Source organism: Gavialis gangeticus, unplaced genomic scaffold, assembly GCF_001723915.1.
Source record: "Gavialis gangeticus isolate Ggan-Ray unplaced genomic scaffold, GavGan_comp1, whole genome shotgun sequence".
NCBI lineage: Eukaryota > Metazoa > Chordata > Crocodylia > Gavialidae > Gavialis > Gavialis gangeticus.
In genome coordinates, this window is record NW_017729025.1 from 148,362,527 (window position 1) to 148,382,487 (window position 19,961).

Genomic DNA, 19,961 nt, shown 5'->3' on the forward strand with positions numbered 1-19,961 from the left:
ATACTAGTGCAGATAATTGTTTTTTTGTGATGTTAAGGGGTATAGGTTGTAGCTGTGTTGGTCTAAGGACACAGGCAGACAAGGTTCTTTAGGTAAAACTGATATCTTTTATTAAACCTACTCAAATAGGTGGAAAAAGCTGGAAGCTTTCTCAGCTTGACGAAGGGTGTTTGTAACCAAAAGCTTGTAAAGAAGAATTTTTTCCAACTATATGAGTTAGTCTAATAAAAGGTACCAGATTTACCCAAAGTTCCTTGTCTATCTGGTAATGCATTAGCATTATTTTCGCCAGATGCAAAATGCGCAGTAGAATTAGTCTTCTGTGCATTAAGCATCTTGGGTAGGACGCACCCAGGGTGTAGGAGAGCACTGTGACACTAGAGTGTTAAACCTTTGCTCTGGGCCAACACCCCTTTGGCAGCATAGAATGAAAAAGTTATCTGAAAAAGGCAACAGATTAAATAAGATGAGCAAGAAGCACTATCAGTGAAGTGGCACTAAGCAGGACATAGGACGTTGTCACGGGAAGCCAGAGGCTCCTGTTACTTTAAGTACGTAAGAGCAGCCTGGCCTGGGTTAGCAAGCCCAGGAGGCTGTCGCAAGAGATGGGGCCAGGGCCTGGAGTTTGAGAGGACGAAAACAGGGATGAGACCCAGAAGCCAAGGTTTGGAGTAGTGGACCTCGGCTCAGGGGTACAGCCAAACTAAAAGGGCTAAGGCTTGAAAGGCTGAAGCCCCAACAAAGGCTTGAGGCTCTGAGTGGCCAAGTGTTGCCCTGAGGCCAAGGGGGGGCCTCTGAGTTGATACCGAGTGACACGTGCAAGGCAGGGATATGGCCTGGAGGGTGGCAGGAGGCCATACTTGCTGCCTGTAGCAGGGCACTAAGGTGCCTGCTACCTGAAAAGCAGCAGCATGGGCTCAGGTTGCTAGGTTGCTTGGTTGCTAGGGGCAACCAGGAGGCGCTAAGGACCCACACCTGGTGAGTCAGCTGACCGGAAGGGGCAGGGCTGACCACTATAAGACCCAGACTGAAGACTGTGAGTGCTCTCTCTCTGCTGGCAGCCAGGAAGGAGAGGTACTGCCTGACTAAGGGAAAGAGATCGGCCCTGAATGTGGGAAAGGGAAAAGGCCTGGATGTACAAGCGGCTAGTTACACGGGTGAGCGATGTGGTGTGGTTTGGAGAACGTTTAGCCAGGAGGCTTAGATTTGTGTTATAGCCGATTGGCTTGTGTTACTGCTTTTGTTGTGGTGGTTACACCGGAGGACTGGGTGAGGCTATTAGGGGTTGGAGGAGGCCTCATAGGGGCTCCATGGTAGCATGGGGACCCTGGTACCAGAGAGGGCACATCATTCAGGGGTGCATTGACCCCAGCCCCAGAGCAAGGGGTGCAGGGAGAAGCCCCAGAGCGGGTGGCGCGAGAAGCCCCAGAGCCCTCTTAAGAATGATAATATCCATCAAGACATGGCAAGTGGGGTAGAAAAGGGAGGCTGAGCTGATGTGGGGCAGGAGTCACTTGGCCACCAGGGGGTGTGACAGCCACCCCTGCGGCATGGTCCTTTATAGATCTGTCTAGCATTTGAAAGAACATATAAACCCTGTTCTTAACTCTACCACTTTCTGAATCCAGGCGGAGATGAGGGTTAAGAGTATATAGAAACATGGGACTGGAAGGGACCACTGGAGCCATTAACTGCAAAACCTTGCAATCCTAAGCAACTATACAATAGACACTAACATCAAAAGAGACTAGGAAAACACCCAATCACGGTCCTGCTGCATCCAGGTTACAAGTTACAAACATCTAGGTCTTTAGGAAGGAAGCCCACAGGCTTAAAAAAAACTACACCATGCCACAGGAAGGGAGCAGAGGAGACCAACGTCATGGGCCTCTGCAATACCAAGGAATTTGTTAGGTAAAGCCAGGTCAGATAACAGAGCTCGCTCTCTTCTACAAAGCAAAAGGCAAAGCACAGCAGTCCTTGCCAACCTGCCTTGGGGAAAATTCTTTCCTGACCCCACATTTGGCAAGCAGTTGAAACCTAACTGTGTGAATGACTCGCCAGACAAGCACCTTAGTGTTTTCAGTGGCCCCAGGAGCACCAGCATCCCCAAAGCAACCTCCCAGTTTAAAGAGAACTTCCTCCAAGGAAAGGGGGAGCTGTTTTTAGACATAATAATGCAAGAGGTTTCAAACTCAAAGCAAATGATTAATGGAAATATGCCAGATCCAGATCCCCAACTAGCATAAATCAGCCCAGGTTTTTTGACTGCCAAGGCATTGTACTGGCCTCTGGAACAAACACAGGTTTGAGTAATGAGAGAGATGAGCAGGTCAGGCTCATTGAAAAAAATAAAGCTCAAGAAGTGTGCTTTAAAAACCCTAGAGTATGTCCTGACGTATCTGTGTATTTCCTGAAAACAGCCCTGGCATGATTCAGTTCATGCAATCTGGAAGAAAAAAAGTTAAACCCTGCTTTGCCTCCCTGACCTGGATGACACAGCAAAGCAACCCCACCCAAGAATTTTCTTTGCCTCACCCTGTTATGAAGCAGTAGACATATCTGCATAGCTGTCAGGTATATATCACGGCTACTTGGTCAGCAAAGTCTGCCCTGAATGGCCCTGTGCCTGAGCAGACTGGACTGGTCTGCTTCTGTTCAGTGGTGAATGCACTGTGTTGTGCTAATGGCATTTCAGTTAAAAGGCTTCTGCTTTGTTTTTGAAAGGGAAACACAAAAGGCATAAATAGACTCCAGCAGGTCAGCTAGAAAAAAATCAGATCTCTCAAAGCAACAGAGATGCATCAGTCATAGTTTAATCCTAGATGTTTCAAGAGACTCCATAGTGATACTTGCTGCTAATAGAGCACTGAGCCACTGAGGCACAAGAACATCTGCTTAACTTTACGTGTATAAGTAGACCCATTGTTTTCAATGAGCTTGAACAAGAGCTTTGCTGAATCAGAGGTTGAGCAAACAACGATATAATCCTGAAGGGAGGGAGCATGAGAGTAGCACAGATTGTTTATAGACCAAGAATGGTACAAGGTTTATGACAAGTGACTCCCCACATGTGAATTGCTGGCCTGCACCTCAGTCTCAGTCCCTAAATCTAAGCTTTCAATACAGAAAATATTCTAAAAGCATCCTACTGTTTCTGACATCCATTATTCACCCCAGTGTCAGCAATATGAGTAATCCTGTGTTAACCACCACTCTAAGCACCGAGGTCCCAGAACAGGAAAACACTTCTCTTCACAAAGGCACTTAAGTACATGCCTGAAGCTAAGCATATGCAGTTTATGAAAGAGATTGTATGATATACTTGCTTGTGATAGCAAAGATATGGACAAAGTGACCCAGGCAGTCACTTCCAGCTCTATGTTCCTAAGTAACATGAATGATGCATGCCCCCGGTGGCTGGGGGGGCACAACGGTGGCGGAAGCGTGGCGGCAGTAAATAGGAGCTGCTGCAGAAGCTGCTGGCACTGTCAGCATTGGAGGGGCGGGGGGGTGGCAAGTGCCGACCAGGGGTCAGCAACCATCCATAGATGCTGCCGGCAGCAGCAGCCAGTGGGGATTGCTGACTGCCCACAGATGCCACCAGCGGTGTCGGTGGTGGGGAGGGGGAGGTGGTGAGCAGCGACCACCCGCAGGCGCTGCTGACAGTGTTGGCGGCACCTTTTTGTAGGGGGTGTGCTGCCATGCTCGGGGGTGCACGTGTACCTGCATGCACCCCCTACGCATCGCCCCTGCTGAGCAAACAGAAATTAGTTGGTGAATAAATGATTAATTAACTCTCCCCTGAAAAGGTGTAACTGGCACAAAGCTTACATTTAGCAGATGGGCGATTTGGGTTTGTGGATAAAGTGCTTTAGGGTTGTTAGTAGGGCTGCGTGAAACAGCACTGTTTCATTTCAACTTCTGTTTCACCGTTTTGATGGGACGGTGTATCATTTTGAGTTTTGTTTCATTTTGAAGCACTGTTCTGTTTTGTTTCATCAAAACTGTTTTGCTGTTTCAAAGTTTCGCCTATAGGCTATAATGGGGAAGCACAAAACTGCCTATAACTTTGTCATTCCTTGCCTGATTCAAATGAAAATAGCAGTAGCCCCCGCTGAGGCCATGAAGCCTGACAAGTTTCAAGGAGATAAGTGCAGCAGTTTCTGGGAAACTGCACCTCAAGCGGCTGACAAGCAAAACTTGTGACGTGTGACTGTGTGTTAAGGTTAGCTCTCACTGGTGCTGGGGCCTCTACACCACACAGTAGTGTGCCCCAGTGAGGTTTCCTCCTCCCCTACAGCCTCATCCTGGTCCACCACTTTAAATAACAACAGGTAATAACTTGGTAAGCAGCACAGTAGCATCAGCAGCATCTCAGGCAGCCAAACTGTCACAGATTAGAGACTTTCTTTTGTCTCCTGCAGGAGCTGCTTCTCCAGCAGCTGCCAGAGAACTCTCCCTGCCAGCCCCAGCCCAGGGGCTTAGATGTGCCCAGGGCCCTGCATCCTTCGGTCAGGTGCTAGGGGTGTTGGTCTAAGGACATGGCACTGACACACGAGGTTGTTTGGGTCAATGTGCTATCTTTTAGTAGACCAACTAACTAGTTAGAGAAATATATCTTAGCAAGGTTTTGGGTTGAAAAACTCTTTGTCAGGCTAAGGAAACACCTGCAGTTGGGGTGTGTGCTGTTCCTGGATGGAAAGTATAGTAAAGAAGCCAGAGGCTGGCACACAGTGCAGGCAAGAAAGCCAGCCAGTGAAAATGGAAATGTCAAGGGGTGAAGGACAGGCTGGGGTGAGGGGGAAAAGGGGAGGTAGCAGCGCAGATAGAAGTGCAGAGGTACCTGGGGAATCAGATGTCTGTCAACTTGTAGTAGTTTAGAATTCCACTGTCTATATTGAGTCCATGAGTTTCTGTACGTAGGAGACTGATGAAGTGCAGTTCATAGACTCGTCCATGAAAAGTGGTTTGTTTGTAAATTCAAACAAGCACTGAACCTCACTAACCTCATCACCAGAAGCCAACTTCCTGCAGCCCAAAATGCACCAAATGGAACAAGGCTGTGCCATGACAAGGTATGGAAAACCTGCTAACAATATCGCCAGTATGGAGATATCTTCACAATACAATACATATCTCCCTGATGGAAGGTACGTAGGAGACACCAAGCAACAACTGCACACCAGAATGACTGTGTACCGGAAATCTATCAGGGACAAGAACAGAACACCACCTGTCTCCAATCTCTCAGGCCTGATCCTCAAAGGGGATTTACAAACCACTTTTCAGTTTTCAAATGAGCCCCCTTTCTTCCTTCTCTGCCTCATGGGGCCGTGCCGGCTGGTGTCTGGCAACACCCCTGTCCCTGCCCCTGCAGGAACAAGGGGGAAGTGCCAGGCAGACCCTGGCCTGGGTCTGTGCTGATGGGAAAGGGAGGGGGAAATTTAAACCTCCTCCCTAGCCAGTTCACTTGAGGCTACTGCTGGGGCTGGCCACACCCCTGTCACTGGAGCAGTGAGCAGAGAAATGCCTGGCAGGGGTTACCTGTCAGACCCTGCTGTGGTCCATGCTGGTGGGACAGGGGTGGGAGGAGGGAATAAACCTCTTCCCTGCCCCCTTCACCTTAAGGGGGCTGGTGTCTGGCCAGCCCCCTGCCCCTGCCCACCCCTGCTGCGGCTAGGGAGCAAAGGTGTGGGACGAGCCCTGCTCTGCCGGAGCAGGCAGCACTGCCCCGCCCAGGGCTGTAGACCATGCCGGGATGCTGGGGGACTCTGGTTTAAGTTAAACCACGAAGGGGTCTGGGATAGACATTACGTAAACCGGTTTGAGCTCAATCAGTTAAGTCTGATACTACATTCAGCTAGGATGATCTCAAACTGGCTTCAGCCATTTTGAAACCAGTTTATGTGCACTGGACGTATGTTCTGTTACAGGTCTAAACAGGTTCTGATCACTTAAACTAGTTCATGTGTAATGTCTGTCCCGAGCCCCTGTCTACATTTAGCACTGCCTACGCTAATGGCAATAAGGATGAACCATTATGATGAGCAACAGTAGAAATTTTTTGTTGACGAACAATCCTTGTGCAATGAATCCGTGTGTCCTGCATGTTCTGTGTCACTCTTTGGTGCCCCACCTACAGATCAAGTGGCATTTTCATATGCTCTGATATTGCTAATGTGTCTGGCAACACCCCTGTCCCTGCCCTTGCAGCAGTGAGGGGGGAGTGCTAGGCAGACCCTGGCTTGATACAGTTTTTAGAAAATGGACAGGAAAAGTGCCAAGAATGTTAAAAGAACTTCTAAGTTCTGGAAAACGTGAAGATCTTCATATAACATAGAGACTCTCCCTATGCCTGAAGGGTGTTTGTGCCCAAAAGCTTTCAAAGAACCATTTTTCCAACTATTTAGTTGGTCTAATAAAAGATATCACATCTACCCAAAGAACCCTGTCTTCATATATCGAAGGGATTTTTTTCTGCGTTCTTCTAATACTCTGTGCTACCCCAGCCTTTCCCTGGTAGTTTCTGAACTAACTGTTTCCATATGTCTGTTTTGTAAAGGACTTGCATTTCTGGGCAGGCCTGTGTACATATTGTGGTCAAAACAATGGACATTTTGGAGTGCCATGAAATGAAAGGTCTGACAGTAACTTAAGAATAGCTCCAAATCCAAAAATAGAAGAAACTACAGACTGTTGCAGGGAGTGAATAAACATACCAAGGGGGGGAAATTAGAAGCCAGCCTTGTTTAATCCACCTTCCCGGTTTACTGCTGCCTTTTCATCAGCTACCGGGCTCACTCCAGACCTACCATCAGGGAAGGGCCTTGGGATCCACCCTAAAGAGTAAAAACCGCCCCCACACAGCCTAGCCACATCCTATGCACCACAGCTGGGAAGTGGAGTCTAAATCCTCCTCTTTGCTCACAGTCTGACCTGATTCCAGGCAGTTGAACAACTACAAATCCCAGCATGCTCAGGAGGATCACTGAGCATAGGCATTGCCTCTGTTTCCTGCCAGAGATGGGAACTATAAAAGGCAGGCTGTTTTTTAAAAGTTCAACTGATTTGGATGCTGCTGCTGTTGGTGTTGCAGGGACAGAGTGGTCCTGGAGAGCAAAGGGAGCACACACAGTAAGTTTGGCTTTGTCGTAGCACTTGAATGCTTCTCTTGTAGCAGTTTGTAAAACAGCGTGCTCTAAAAGGAGTGTCAGCTGCCCTGCTGGTCCATTTGCTTTCACTGTACACCCTTCTCAGACGACATCCTCAGTGGGCTCTTCTCAGTCTCCAGATACATGCTGGACAGCCCCAAGACTCACTGGGAGGGTGAGGATGGGATTGGAAAGTGTATGTGTAAGGATACCAACTGGGAAATTAGCTAAATTTGGTTATACAGAAGCAGTCAGATTTATTTTGGGGTGGGAGGCTGGGAAAACAAGAGTCCAGTGTAATGTTTGTGAGACCCGAAGTTCATTTTCAGACACAAAGAGAGCTGTTCTGTCTTTAGCTCAGTGGCCAGCAGGCGAAGTGAGAGCCACTTGTTTTGGTTTCATTTCTTTTTTTTGCTTTCAGTCTCGGTGATGAGACCCAGGTAGATCATGTAGGTCTCTACTACGGTGCTGTGACGTCTTGAGATACTTTGAGACCCTTTCAAGGCTGCCATGGGACGCCACGCAGTGTTAGCACTGTGAGGTGTGTGAACCTGATAAACCCAGAGATTTCAAATACAAATCCATAGTGTTAAAAACATTTTGACCTGCTGTGGTTTTTCTGAGTTCTTTGCAAAAGAAAAGAGTCACTAAATGAGGGAAAGCTAAAAGCTAGCAGTTTCCGAGGGGTGCCTCGAGTCTAAAAAGCTTGAGAACCCGTGGTGTAGGTGAATGTTACAGGAAACCTTTCACTGCCAAGCAAGCTAATTTCCCCTGCTTGTTGTCCATCCCTTCACAATGCTATTCCTCCTCTGTTCTGATGGGAATTCCCTTTCAAATGCATTACATAGGCCTAGGATAGAGTCAGAGAGATCTGACTGCAAATCAGCATCTCCCTCAACAGCCTCCCGTTCTGATGCAGTCTGAGTACTGACAGATCTTCCATATGGCTGTTATGTGCTACAGTGGTGTGTAAGGGCTTTAAGGGTTAAGCTTTCTCACAGAGGCTATGTCTATACTGTTCCCTTGGTGCTCTCTTTGGAAAAGATGCTCTCAAGCACACACCAGCCACCCACTCCTTGCATGCATCAAACCTAAATGTGCACAGTGATCCCAGTGCAGGGGTACTCCCCCACTCCATGGTTGCTCTAGAGATGTTCATCTCTAGTAGGCTTGAAAGCAGCTGTTGGGGCGTCTCTGGTGCAGCTTCACCACTACAGTTCTAGATTTGGCAGGTAGAAATGGGAGCAGGTGAGTGGGCTGTGCTTGAACACACCCCTTCCCACACACGCAGCCCTGTGGACATGGGGCTGACATTTCCAGAGAGTCTAGGCAGGGCCCCATGAATCTCTCATTGCTCTGTCCAGCCGGAATAAATGGTAAAAGAAAATCTCTTGCAAGCACAGTAGCTCCCTGAATACCACATGGTCAAGCCAAGTTAGTCCCGAGGCTGCTGCAACTGTTGGCACCTTAAATGCTGTAACAACCCTCCTCCATTCCTCCTTGTGTGGTTGTAGACCCAGGCCTCAACCGATCCAGCATGAGGTTAGTTGAGTTGCTTTGTATCACTGGTGATTCTTTGGGCAAGAAGACCTACTGGCACCCATCTCCTCTCCAGGTATCGACGGCTGTTGGCTCACAGGAAGCATATCTGCCCTTTGACAGGTCTTGTTTTTAGTCCTACTGGGTGTCCACACATCCTCTTTACCCAGGCTAGCCCAGGTGTGGGCACTGGTTTAGTTACCGACAACCTAACCATGGAACAGGTTGTACTGGTTCACATGGTACCAGACAGTAGACCCAAGAGAGGCCTGGCCTGACAGGGGTGCACCACATCGTACTAGGAGGGAAAAAAGCCTGAGTGGAAGAACAATGGGGCAAGTAAAAGTCCTAGTAAAGCCAAACCTCTGGCGTGCTGGAAAGTATGATCAGTTGAAACAGTCCTTTGTTCTGTAGGCAGTGGGTGCCAGCCAAAGGAGGACAGTCAGAACATGACTTCGGCTAGTTGCTGGTCCTATAGCTCTTGCTGCGTGAGCAGATTGCAGTTAACTCGAACAAAGGAGGCTTTCTGTGAAACTGTATTAAAGAAGTCTGATGAGCAGTGCACTCCATATTAAGAGAGAAAGTTTTGAAAGAGGTGTTCTTAAGTAGAAAGGACAAATAAGGTGAAACCACAGAAATTTGTAACTGGTTTGAGGCTGAAGAACCTTGTAATTTGGAAGGGAGTCGGGAGCTGACTGAGTCCCTGGTAATAAACCAGATGGTGACTCGGATCTGGGACAAAATTACTGAGAGAGAGGCCACTGGGACATCCAGTATTAACTGTTGATTGAATCTGCCCAACAACAGAAGTCACTCCATCTAGAATTAAGCCTACATAAGGTGAACCATGCTCGTGACACTATGGACATGACAGAGAAAGCAAAATGGTACAAGAAATGACACACAGCTGCCATAAAGACAAGTGGAGCTCAAAGCTGGAGACCAGGAAAAACAGCACATGGAGCTACACAACACAAGCCAAGACAATGCTTGGCAATGTGGGAAAAGGTGCAAGAACTGCAATGGATTACAGTGCTTTGTTTGAGTTTGCAAGCACCAGCAGAATGTGCACAATGAGGACAAAGAAGACACAGACAGCACAACAACCTCAGATAAATTCTTCATAGGGATAGTGGACAATGGAGCAGCAGATGTTTAGACTATCCATGTAAAAGCAACTGGCACATTTATGAACTTAAGTTGGACATGGGTACACAAACCTGTGCTTTGCCAGAAAGAGAGAGACTATTCTGTGTGGCCGCTGCAGACAAGACAAGGATCAACAATCTTAAATTGGGAAATTTAGATTAGACATTAGGAAGAGCTTTCTCATTACGAGGGTGATTAAGTGACAGAGCACACTGCCTCCAGAGGTTGTAGAATCTCCATCCTTGGTAGTTTTTAAGAGCAGTTTAGACAAACACTCGTCTAGGATGGTTTAGACAGGAATGATCTTGCCCTGCTCTAGACCTTGCCTAACTAGATAATCTGCTGAGGTCCCTTCCAGTCCTATTTGTCTGTGATTTAGAAATAAAAGTTAACAGGTGAAGATCCTTCAGGGATTGAAAAAATCTAAGAAAAGAACAAGAGACATTTTATAGTAGCATTAAATGGACAGCAACACAAAGGAAAAACTTAAGCTTTGTCACATGCCAAGAATACAGGCCAAGACAAGTGAAAGGGCCCATCCTAGTGGTATAGGAAAAAATGGTTCCCTGAGGCAAAACAGGCAGAAGGTTATGTTGGCTGGAATAAAGCTCTGTATATGTTTTAAACCACGGATGCTCAACCCCCAGCCTGCAAGCCAAATGCAGCCAATGATCCCTTGGAATCTGGCCCGCAGGGCTCTTCACAGGCCGAGAAATGTGGCAGCGGGAGAGCAGTGGCACTGTTGCCACAACTCCTTGCTGTCAAAATCCCAAACTCCATAGGGAGGGCAGAGCTGGGCCACAAGCCACCCCCTGCACAGCCAGACTGGGGTTGGGCCATGCCCCTGCTTCCCACGGAGTTAGGCTATGCATCCCCCCCGCCTCACAGGGTTGGATTGGGACCAGGTCATGCCCCCCTCACAGCACATGGCTGAATCAGGGCTGGGCTGCCCACCTCTGCATGGCTACATGGGGCCCTGCTGCACCTGTCCTAGGCACCAGACTGGGTCCACTGGCTGGATCTGACCGATGGAGGGAGGGATTGGGCACTGCCCATTAGGCCTGCTGGCCAAAAAGTTTGAGCACTACTCTTCTAAACTAGTCTGACTTCCCTGAGATAGTCTGACTAGTTTGTATAACCCCCAGTCCAACAAGCTGTTGGAAAACCTACTAATATAATAAGGCAAATCCTGAAAAAATTGTGGAGTCAGACTCTGATGCATATTCACCACATTTAGCTTACAGAAGAGCACCAACAGAGAAGGAGTTGTCATCTGCTGCTGTTTTAACTGAAGGCTGAACGTAAGATTGCCTGCACTGTTAGGCTGGGGACAGAAGTTACACAAAAACCAATTTAAGTGATCAGAAACTAGTTTAAACCTATAGCAGCAGAAGTTCTTATAGTTTAATAGTTCAGTGCACATAAACCAGTTTCAAAATGGCTGAAACCGGTTTAAGATAAACCTGGCTGAATATAGTATCAGACTTAACTGATTGAGGTGACACCAGTTTATGGAACTTCTGTCCCAGACCCCTTCCTGGTTTAAGTGAAATCAGAGTCCCCAGCATGCTTTGCAGCCCTGGGCTGGGCTGTGCTGCCTGCTCCAGAGAGCAAGGCTGGCCCCACCCCTCTACTCTGTAGCCAGAGCAGGGGCATGGCCAGACACCAGCCGACATGGCCCCCTAAGATGAAGGGGACTGGGAAGTACAGTACAAAATCAGCAGGTGTACTAAGCCTTCAAACCTGGTGAGTTGAGTTTTGGGGCCTGTCATCTAGCATTTTCCCAGCAAGGGTGGACCTTGAGCATCCTGGAGGTGAGGTATATTCACAAACAGACATATAGCATGTAATTCCAGGAGTCCACCGAGCTCATAGACCACTGCATTCAAATCCCCAAAATATAGTCTTTTCTCTTTCTTAATCTACACTCCCTTTCTTCTGCTGTAGTCCAGAGAGAGACCAGCTATCTGTGCACTCCCTATCCAAATTCATGGAACCCCACATTTGGCTCTATCTTGGTGTCTACAGATTTAAGTAACCATGACTTTGGCTGGTCTGGGAGTTACCTGACTTACGTCGACTATAGTTACTTGACTTATGTTAACTATAGTTACTTGACAGTGTTGGCTATAGGTGTCACCGACATAGATTAATGTATGCATCTCAACTTACTGAATTTAGCAGAGTCTGGACTTTGGCTCTGTTTTTACTACCCAGGTTGAGTTAACGGGTCTATTTTAAATAGTTTCACTGCAGAGTTTAATACCATAATTAAATACGTACGTATTCCGTTTATGAAAGTAGCTGTTTACGCAATTAGTTAATTTCCTCAGGATTGCTTAAGTACTATACTAAAAACTTCCCTTTTGTTGAAAGACCAGCTTTTTGTACCAGATGCTTTGGGTCAAATTTTGTCCTGGTATATGCCAGGTGGATTTTGAAGTGTGTTAATCAAAGAATTTTGCTCTTTGAGTCAAATGCACTGAACACCCACCTAGGGTCTTACATAGCACCAGTGAAACCCATTGAGTTAGGGAAGTATTGTGCACATTTTGCAACTGGGAAGTGAGGTAGAAAGGGATTAAGTAATTTCCTCAGGAAAACAACAGGAGTCTGTGGCAGAGAGGAACTGAACCTGGAGCTCTACGCTCCCATTCTCCAGAAAAACCTTCACTCCAAGACTGTCATTGATCATTAGCCCTAAATAGGCACTATGCACAGAGAGCAGACATGCAAGAGGTCAATTGTTTATTTGTACCACAACTTCTTTTTTTCTGACCAGTTTTGGAGATTAGTTCTAGCACTAATTACTTACTTTCTGTAACTAACTAGTACTTCAAAAATATCAAAAGCCGGTATGGGCTGAATAGCAGTCTGTTTCATAAATTTGATAATGGCCAGATTAAATTGGAATGGTTTATCCTGTATTCCTACTGCTGGACCATTGGTTACAACTTGCAAACAGCCGGTTAATGACAAGAATCTGTGACAAAAAATGTGTGACAAATCTGTGTCATCTCCTGTGACAAAAATACTTATCTGTGTTGCATCAGTCCACTAACTTATTTTCCCTTGTTTAAGGTTGGAGATAGAAGATGGCAGAGGCTGACGGCACAATTATCAACACCAGCGTGAAACAGGTAAAAACAAAACGAAAAAAAACCCATTTGATTTAACATGTTATAGTCCGTATTTCAAGAACTTAATTTCAGGGCAATGTTCCAAAATTCTTGGGTTTCTAGATGAGCACAGTCCAGTCTTCTAAGCACCGAGCTGAGAGCTAAAAAGTGCAACTCTTAGTGAACCTTATGGGATCTCTGTGTTGAAAATGGTGGAAGGATTGAACCCTAGTTGCAAAAGAGTGGATGAGACTAGATTCATTTGCAGAAACTTCCCTTTGCAGTGGCTGAGCTGAGCACTCTCAAGTGCATGCGTCAATTAAAAAATACTATACTATTATTGACCTTTTATTATTCTTGCAAGGCTGGGGCTGAGCTTACAAGAGTGGGGCCTAAATGCCAGTGAAGTGAGATGTATCAGTAACAGATAGTGTAGCTGGACCATGATGACAACACACATCACTAGATGTTTGTAAAGCATGTGCCATGGCTGTTGGAATCTACAGCTCTGCAAGGATAATGCCCCCAGGTCTGCCAAAACTAGGGAGCCACCTCCTCAAATTTAGGCAGTCCCCAGATAGACAGCAGCTTTTGTCACTCTTGGCAGCTGAGTTGGGGGTCACATGGTTTCCAACCTGTCTGTCTTCTCTGGTTTGAGGGGTAAGCAGTAAATACCATGGGTGTTCACTGCATCTGCATCTCCCTCAGTATTCAGCTGCCATGTAGAGGCTTAAATCTGAACTTATCCTGGTCAACACATTGTATGTAATAAGTGAGCTGTTTATGGAATAAGTGTCCTAGCCCATGTCCGTTCCTGTCTGGTCTCACCTCAGAGAACTGCTTCACTCATCAGGTATCTTGCAGTTGACACCAGCTTAGTCTCAGCTGCTGTGATGGACAAGACTTAAATGTACACGGATGCCCACAACATCCAGGCTCTGAAAGGGGGACTCCCAGTAGTTGGAGACGTAATGTAGTGACATTCAGGGGTAACCTGTAGTAGCAGTGATACTGGCGGACCAAAGAAGGCTGGATAAGAGAGATCAATGGCTGTGCCTTTTCCAGACTTTTATTTTCCCTCTGAACTGCCTCTTGCCTAGGGTGACTGGCTGCCTGTGGTAGGAGAGAGGGAAGTTGAATGAATAGGAGCTAATGTAGAGGCAAGGCAGAGAGGAAGAAAATTGCTGCAGTGTCTAATACCTTGAGTCACCAGTGCCAGTAGAGTAGCGTTCTTATGCAGTTGCTTGGGTGGTTGTGTTTAAGAGCCCAAGATGTAAGTGGGAAAAATGCTGTGAGCTCCTTCTTAAGTCCATTCCTTCTTTTTGGCTGTTCCCTTCATAGAAAGACCCAAATGAGGCGCTGGTCATTGCTGTGACAACTAGAGCCATCTTCAACCTAGAGGAGGAACACGAGCTGTTCCTGGCAAAGGGCAAGGAGGAGTTTGTGAGGCACCAGCAAGCCAATCAGGATAAGCCCCTGGAGCCAGGTACAGCCTTCCCTTTCATTCAGGTGAGACACCAGGAACAGACTTGGCTCTGATCAAGGGATGGGAACTTGGCTTGTGGTCTTTTGTTTTTTCAATCTTTACAGTCTTTGCTTAACTCTGGGAGGGATTCTCCAATCACTCATGGGGAAGTATCAAAGTCTCCTTTTACATAGGTAGGACACTTTACCCACAGTCGGGTTACCAGGCCAGCTGCTCTCATCAGACCAAGATGCTCCACCTTAGGTCTTAATGAGCATGAGGTGTGGTTTCTGCTGCCATTGAAGTGAAGCAATTTGCTCAGCAACATGCCTGGCCTGGCTGTTTATAGAAGTCAAGCTCTTTGCCATTGTTTGCCATCATTTAGGCATTTATCTCTAAGTTATCTGTCTTTGTTTACTTGGGGGATATGGGGATATACTACTGACTCAGGAAGCCAGGCACTGCACAGTGAATGACTGGCCAGCCTGGAAAGTGCTCCGGTGGGTTTCTTATTATTTAATGGTTAAGGTATACATAACAATTCCCCTGCCACACCCAGGATGACAAAGGGAAGTCTGTACACTGCAGGTGACACTAGTTTCTTTGCTGCAGTCTTCCTAGTAACTATCTAGGAAAGGAAAGTTTGAGAGGCAGCATTAACAAGAACACTAGCCTGAAGAAGTTTCTTCCTGAGAAAGGGCCTTTTACCAAAAACATGGAAGGAAGATGACACCATGGGACACTGGTGACTTCTGAAAGTAGGGAGGCAAGTTGCATGTATAGTATAATAGGGATAAAAAAACCCCACAAAATAGTGCTGGTCTCCTCCTGGTTTCCACTCAGATGTAGAAGCCTCAGGAGTTGTTATTACCATTGCTGGTGGGATTTGTAGGTCTTGCAAGGCTGAAAAGAGGGCAAGGGTAAAGGGACCTCTCTTCTCCACAGTGAAGAAGAGTCTGGAGAGGTGCAACAGGAGTATCTCTGCTGCGATTTGGCCCTCTCCTTTACCTCCCTGGGGCTCCTCGCTGCCCCCTTCGCTCTGGGGCTCCTCACTATCCCCCTTTGCTCTGGGGCTGAAGCCAATGCACCCCAAATTCTGCACCCCTTTCTGGCACCAGGACCCCCACACTACTGTGGAGTCCCTATGAGGCCTCCTCCAACCCCTAATAGCCTCACCCGGTCCTCCGGTTATAAGTAAACACAAAAAACCCAAAGCCCCTGGGCTATAACATAAAACCAAACCGTCCCGTCAAAACAACTTTCTACCCCTACCAGGAAAATACACCAACCCATGGCAGCAACCAGGGGATGCTCATGCAGTCGATCTTCTCCTTTCTCTCGACACTGGCCAAGCTCCCCCCTCCTTGGCCGCCAGAGGGGAACTGCCCTCCTGACCTAATGCCTGGGCTTAAGAAGGGCCAAGCCCTGCCCCTTCCTGTCTGCTGGGTCCCTTGGTTGCCCTAGGAACCAGTACCTGTGCTGCTCTGGTGACTGGCAGTTGAGCCTCCCCCTTCTCGCCACTAGGGGTCTCTCCAGAGCCATTTCTGCTTTCAGGCGCAGGGCACCCAAGTGCCCTGCAACAGGTGGGGACAAGGCATATTTGCTATGCTCCCTTGTATGATGAAGAGAGAAACTGTAGGAAAAAGGCAAGAGTCCCAACCCTGTCCTGTCAGTGGGCCTGAGACAGAGCCAAGGAGGAGGAATTTGAAGAAGTCAAAAGAGTCTGGGAAGAGGCTGAAAAGAAGACCGGCTGGGTGGAGAGCCCCCAAAGGTGGGCTGTTTGTAGCAGACCAAAAGCAGCAGCCTTGAGAGTGGAAATGAAGCATGGGCAGCTGTCTGTCAGACCTGATACCTGCTTTGTTGAGGCCTTGAAGGTTTCAGATGGTGGCAGACCAGCAGAGTCAGTTGCATTGCTTTTGCATCCCCAGAGAGGGGAGAAGATTGACAGGACCTGAACAGGAGGCTTTGTCTCGGAGTGATAGTGGTGCAGTTGACTATTGCTGGTCCCAAAGGGGTAGATTTTGGTTCAGGTTTAGCCAACAGGTTAAAGTACTCAAACCAAATTACTAAACACCTGCTCTCTGTTCAGGTTGGGATGTGACTACCAGAGCCTAGGGACCATAATGATTCAACATATTCACTGGCAGGATTGCTGTGCTGCCCTAGGTTAAAATCCCAGATGGAGTGCATAAGATAAAGCTGTTCGTTCCACAACAGTCTGTCCTTGTCTGAGGGAGCCACCACATCATGCAGACAAACAAGAAGATCTCCAGTTGCCTGCATTAATGCAACTTACATGCTCTCCAACCCTGGGAGGGATGTGTGCATGCATATGCTTATGTGTGCTCATGTATGCGTGTGTGATGCTGGAATTGTATGAGAGAGGATTGTGAGCACTTTTTTGTTTGTATGCAACTTGGAGAACAGTCACTATGGTGTCCCTTCTCTGTCTGTCCCAGGCAGTACAATATGTAAATCAGAAACTCCTGGAGAGAAACCCTGAGGAAAAGAAGCTTTTTGATGTCATTGTGCTCTCCAACAACAGCCCAGAGAGTGGTGTGCGCATTGTAAACAGCGCTAAGCAATATGGTAAGGAAGCCCCCTTCCCTCACTTTGATGCCCGCCCTCTTTCAGTGAACAGGGGAATTATCCTCTCCTCCAAGGACTTCTGTGAAATCAAAAAAAGGAGATCCCAGTAGCCCAGAAAGGGAGACAAGACCTTTGACTTTTATGAAATATATCAGTCATATGATAAATAAGGGAAGGGAGTGTAAGAATAGAATGATAGCACTGAACATGGTAGTAAAGTGTATGGGATACTGTATTTATCTGGAGAACGTCTGCCTCCTCCAGGAGGATGCTTGGGTGCGGAGTATAGTGGGTGTGAAGCCTCCACACTGTGAGGACACCATGTAACAGTGGCAATGCTGAAAGGATCAACCCATCATTTCCCATCATTGTGCAGAAGCAGTCAGGAAATAACAGTGTTTTGATACAGGGGGCACAACATTAGCCAGGGGCCAATTGAGAAGGGGTACACTGGCATGGCTGTAACCCTCGTTTTGACCACACAGCAGGAGCAGCAGATGAGGACTAAGTCCCTGAAGAAGTTAATAATTCCTTGGGACAGCAGTAGCAGGAGGTAAGGGAGGAGGGGAAGGGACATGCCTCTGAGCAAGGGTAGGGAATTATCTGCTGTGGGGACTTAAAGTCCCTGACTACTGTTCCTGTGGCACTGTCTGCCTGCCCTGGTGGGAGGTGGGGAAGGAGGCTGAGAGTGCAGGGTCTAGCCACCCCTGGAGCTCCCGTTGCTGCTTCTGCACCCTCCTTTGTAAAATCTTGGATCTGCTTCTAACGTTAGGGGAACACGGCCTGGGTGTGCACATGGGCCACGGCAGCAGGAGAGCAGTGGGCTAATGCCACAGGAATTATGTGATAACTCCCTGCGAGCTGGAAGGCCTCCCATGGGGACGGCCAGCTACACTGGGCCATACAACAGTGTGCCATATGCCTGAACTGTTGGTGGGAGTTCATTCAGTTACTATGCAGTGCTCAGGCCCACTCACCTAGCAGCATCTCACACAAATAGCATGAGACACTTGTGTGACCCAATCTGAGTCACACTCTTTCCTGGGGCAGTTTGAGAACTGACAGGGGTGGGGCCAGTTTGAGAACCTGGTGGGGGTGGGGGCAGAATATTGCCCTAGCTTTCCCTCTTCCTCTGGAAGAGCTTGAGTCTATCACCTTTCAAAGCATGTGACAGGTTTGAATGCAGTCTTAGCATCTTGTCCCTGGTGGGTGCAACTTTGTCAATGGGTAGCTTTTTACCATCACGTGGCACAAGTGGAAGCAGTCACAAAAAGAGCCCGTTCATCAGAGATTCAGGCCTGGAGGGTGTTGGGAACGTCTGGGTTAGGTGCAGGAACTAAGGGCTGGACAATTATATTTTGAGACCTGTGGGTTTACAGGAACAGAGGAGCAATAGACAGCATCAGAAGTACCCAGAACAGCTTCCAGCTGCTGGCTGAAATGACCAGAAGGCACTCTCATTTACTGAAAATTTTTGGCAAGTCCTAACAGTCCCCTTTACTGATCATCTTAAGCCTTGTGGCCTGATGAATAGAGTATGGTTATGGGATTTGAGCAAGCTGGATTCCATTCCCAATCTGTTGGGTGACACTGGGCCACTTACTTCCCTCCTCCTTTCCTCAGTTTCCCCATCTATACCATGGAGATCATGATACTGAGCTTCTTAGCAGAGGGCTTTGAGATGCATGGAAGAGAAGGCTTGCAGAAGAATTAGGGATCATCATCTGCATTGATTTTCCTTTCCTTTTTCTGATATGAAGGTTTGGAGATCTCCAAATTCTGCTTCGTCAGCGATGAAGACTCCACCCAGTACTTGAAGTCCCATAATGTCAAGCTGTTCCTCTCGGCTGACAGGACAGATGTGTGCAATGCCCTTCGTAGAGGTGTGTACTCTCTCTCTGTCCTCTTTCATCCCCTCCCCCTTTCAGGCTGCGGCACTCAAGCCTGGTGCCATTTCCCCAAATCATTGTCCTTACCAAGGTAGTGTCAAGCCTTGCACTTTCAGAGGAATTTATAACACGTTACTCAAAACTAGTTCTAGGCTGGAGCTTGATCTTTGATAGAAAACAATTACAAACAGAATGGTTGGCAATTCAGTGGAGACTGGGAGTCATGCAATGCCTTCTCACGGAAGTTTGATGGTGAATGTTTAATCAGTTGGTGGCTCTGTGGTACAGCTGGGCATGTACCTTGTTATCAATATATTATTGAAGAATTTACCACTCATCCAGGGAGTGTGGTTTCTCACATGTATTCAATATTCATTGAATAGCTTCTGTGGAAAGCTCTTTGTCTACAACCCAGCCATGAGCTGGGTGTTATGTGAATTTTGAGAGAGAGCCTCAAGCTGTTTTGACAGGTCACCTGCATATTCCTGCCCCCACAACAGAGCAAGAGTCATTGTGGATATCAGATTTCCAGGGCATCGTGACTATCAACTGAAAATTGCTAATTCAATTAAAAATGAGCAGAACCACTTTTCTTAAGATGGGTGGATTTAAGTATGTGCTTAACCTCTTTCAGGGAAGGGGAGCCCTTGGCAGGGTAGGACAGACACCTGCTGGAGAGTACTGGCTACAGCAGATGCAGAAGAGCCACAAGCCTCACTCCCTTAGTACCACTGGGGGCATTTTCAGACACTTAACATTTGAGTTGTGCATCTCCTCATGCCCAGAATGGTGCTGACTCTAGCTGCATAATTGAGCCCTATTTCAGGATTTGTTCTTGTCTGGAGAAGCCAGAGGTTAGAAGTCTTGATCCAAAGCCTATTAAAATAAGTGAAAGTATTTCCATAGAGGCAGTTGCCTCTGGATTGAGCCACAATAGAAGAAACTATGCATGTCCAGACTGTTCCCCACCGTCTCATACACAGACACAACATTTCCAAAATTTCCTGGTCTCAAGTGGGCATTGAATGCTTAGCCCAGGGCTCATATATTTCTGGGC

General features: G+C 47.4%; 1 protein-coding gene across 2 annotated transcripts in view; it reads left to right on the forward strand.

The window, feature by feature from the left end:
* The window catches only part of LOC109299181 (cytosolic 5'-nucleotidase 1A-like), a 33,835-nt gene that overhangs the window by 5,740 nt on the left and 8,134 nt on the right, over window positions 1-19,961 (forward strand). The window contains exons 1-5 of one of the 2 annotated variants that reach the window (XM_019519745.1): window positions 7,001-7,137; window positions 12,924-12,982; window positions 14,303-14,470; window positions 16,886-17,015; window positions 18,776-18,898. In XM_019519745.1, coding sequence (XP_019375290.1) covers window positions 12,938-12,982; window positions 14,303-14,470; window positions 16,886-17,015; window positions 18,776-18,898 — 466 coding nt within the window. In that variant the 5' untranslated portion in view covers window positions 7,001-7,137; window positions 12,924-12,937. Of the gene's footprint in view, window positions 1-7,000; window positions 7,138-12,923; window positions 12,983-14,302; window positions 14,471-16,885; window positions 17,016-18,775; window positions 18,899-19,961 lie in introns of those variants that run through there. The other variant, XM_019519746.1, reaches the window with a different exon arrangement.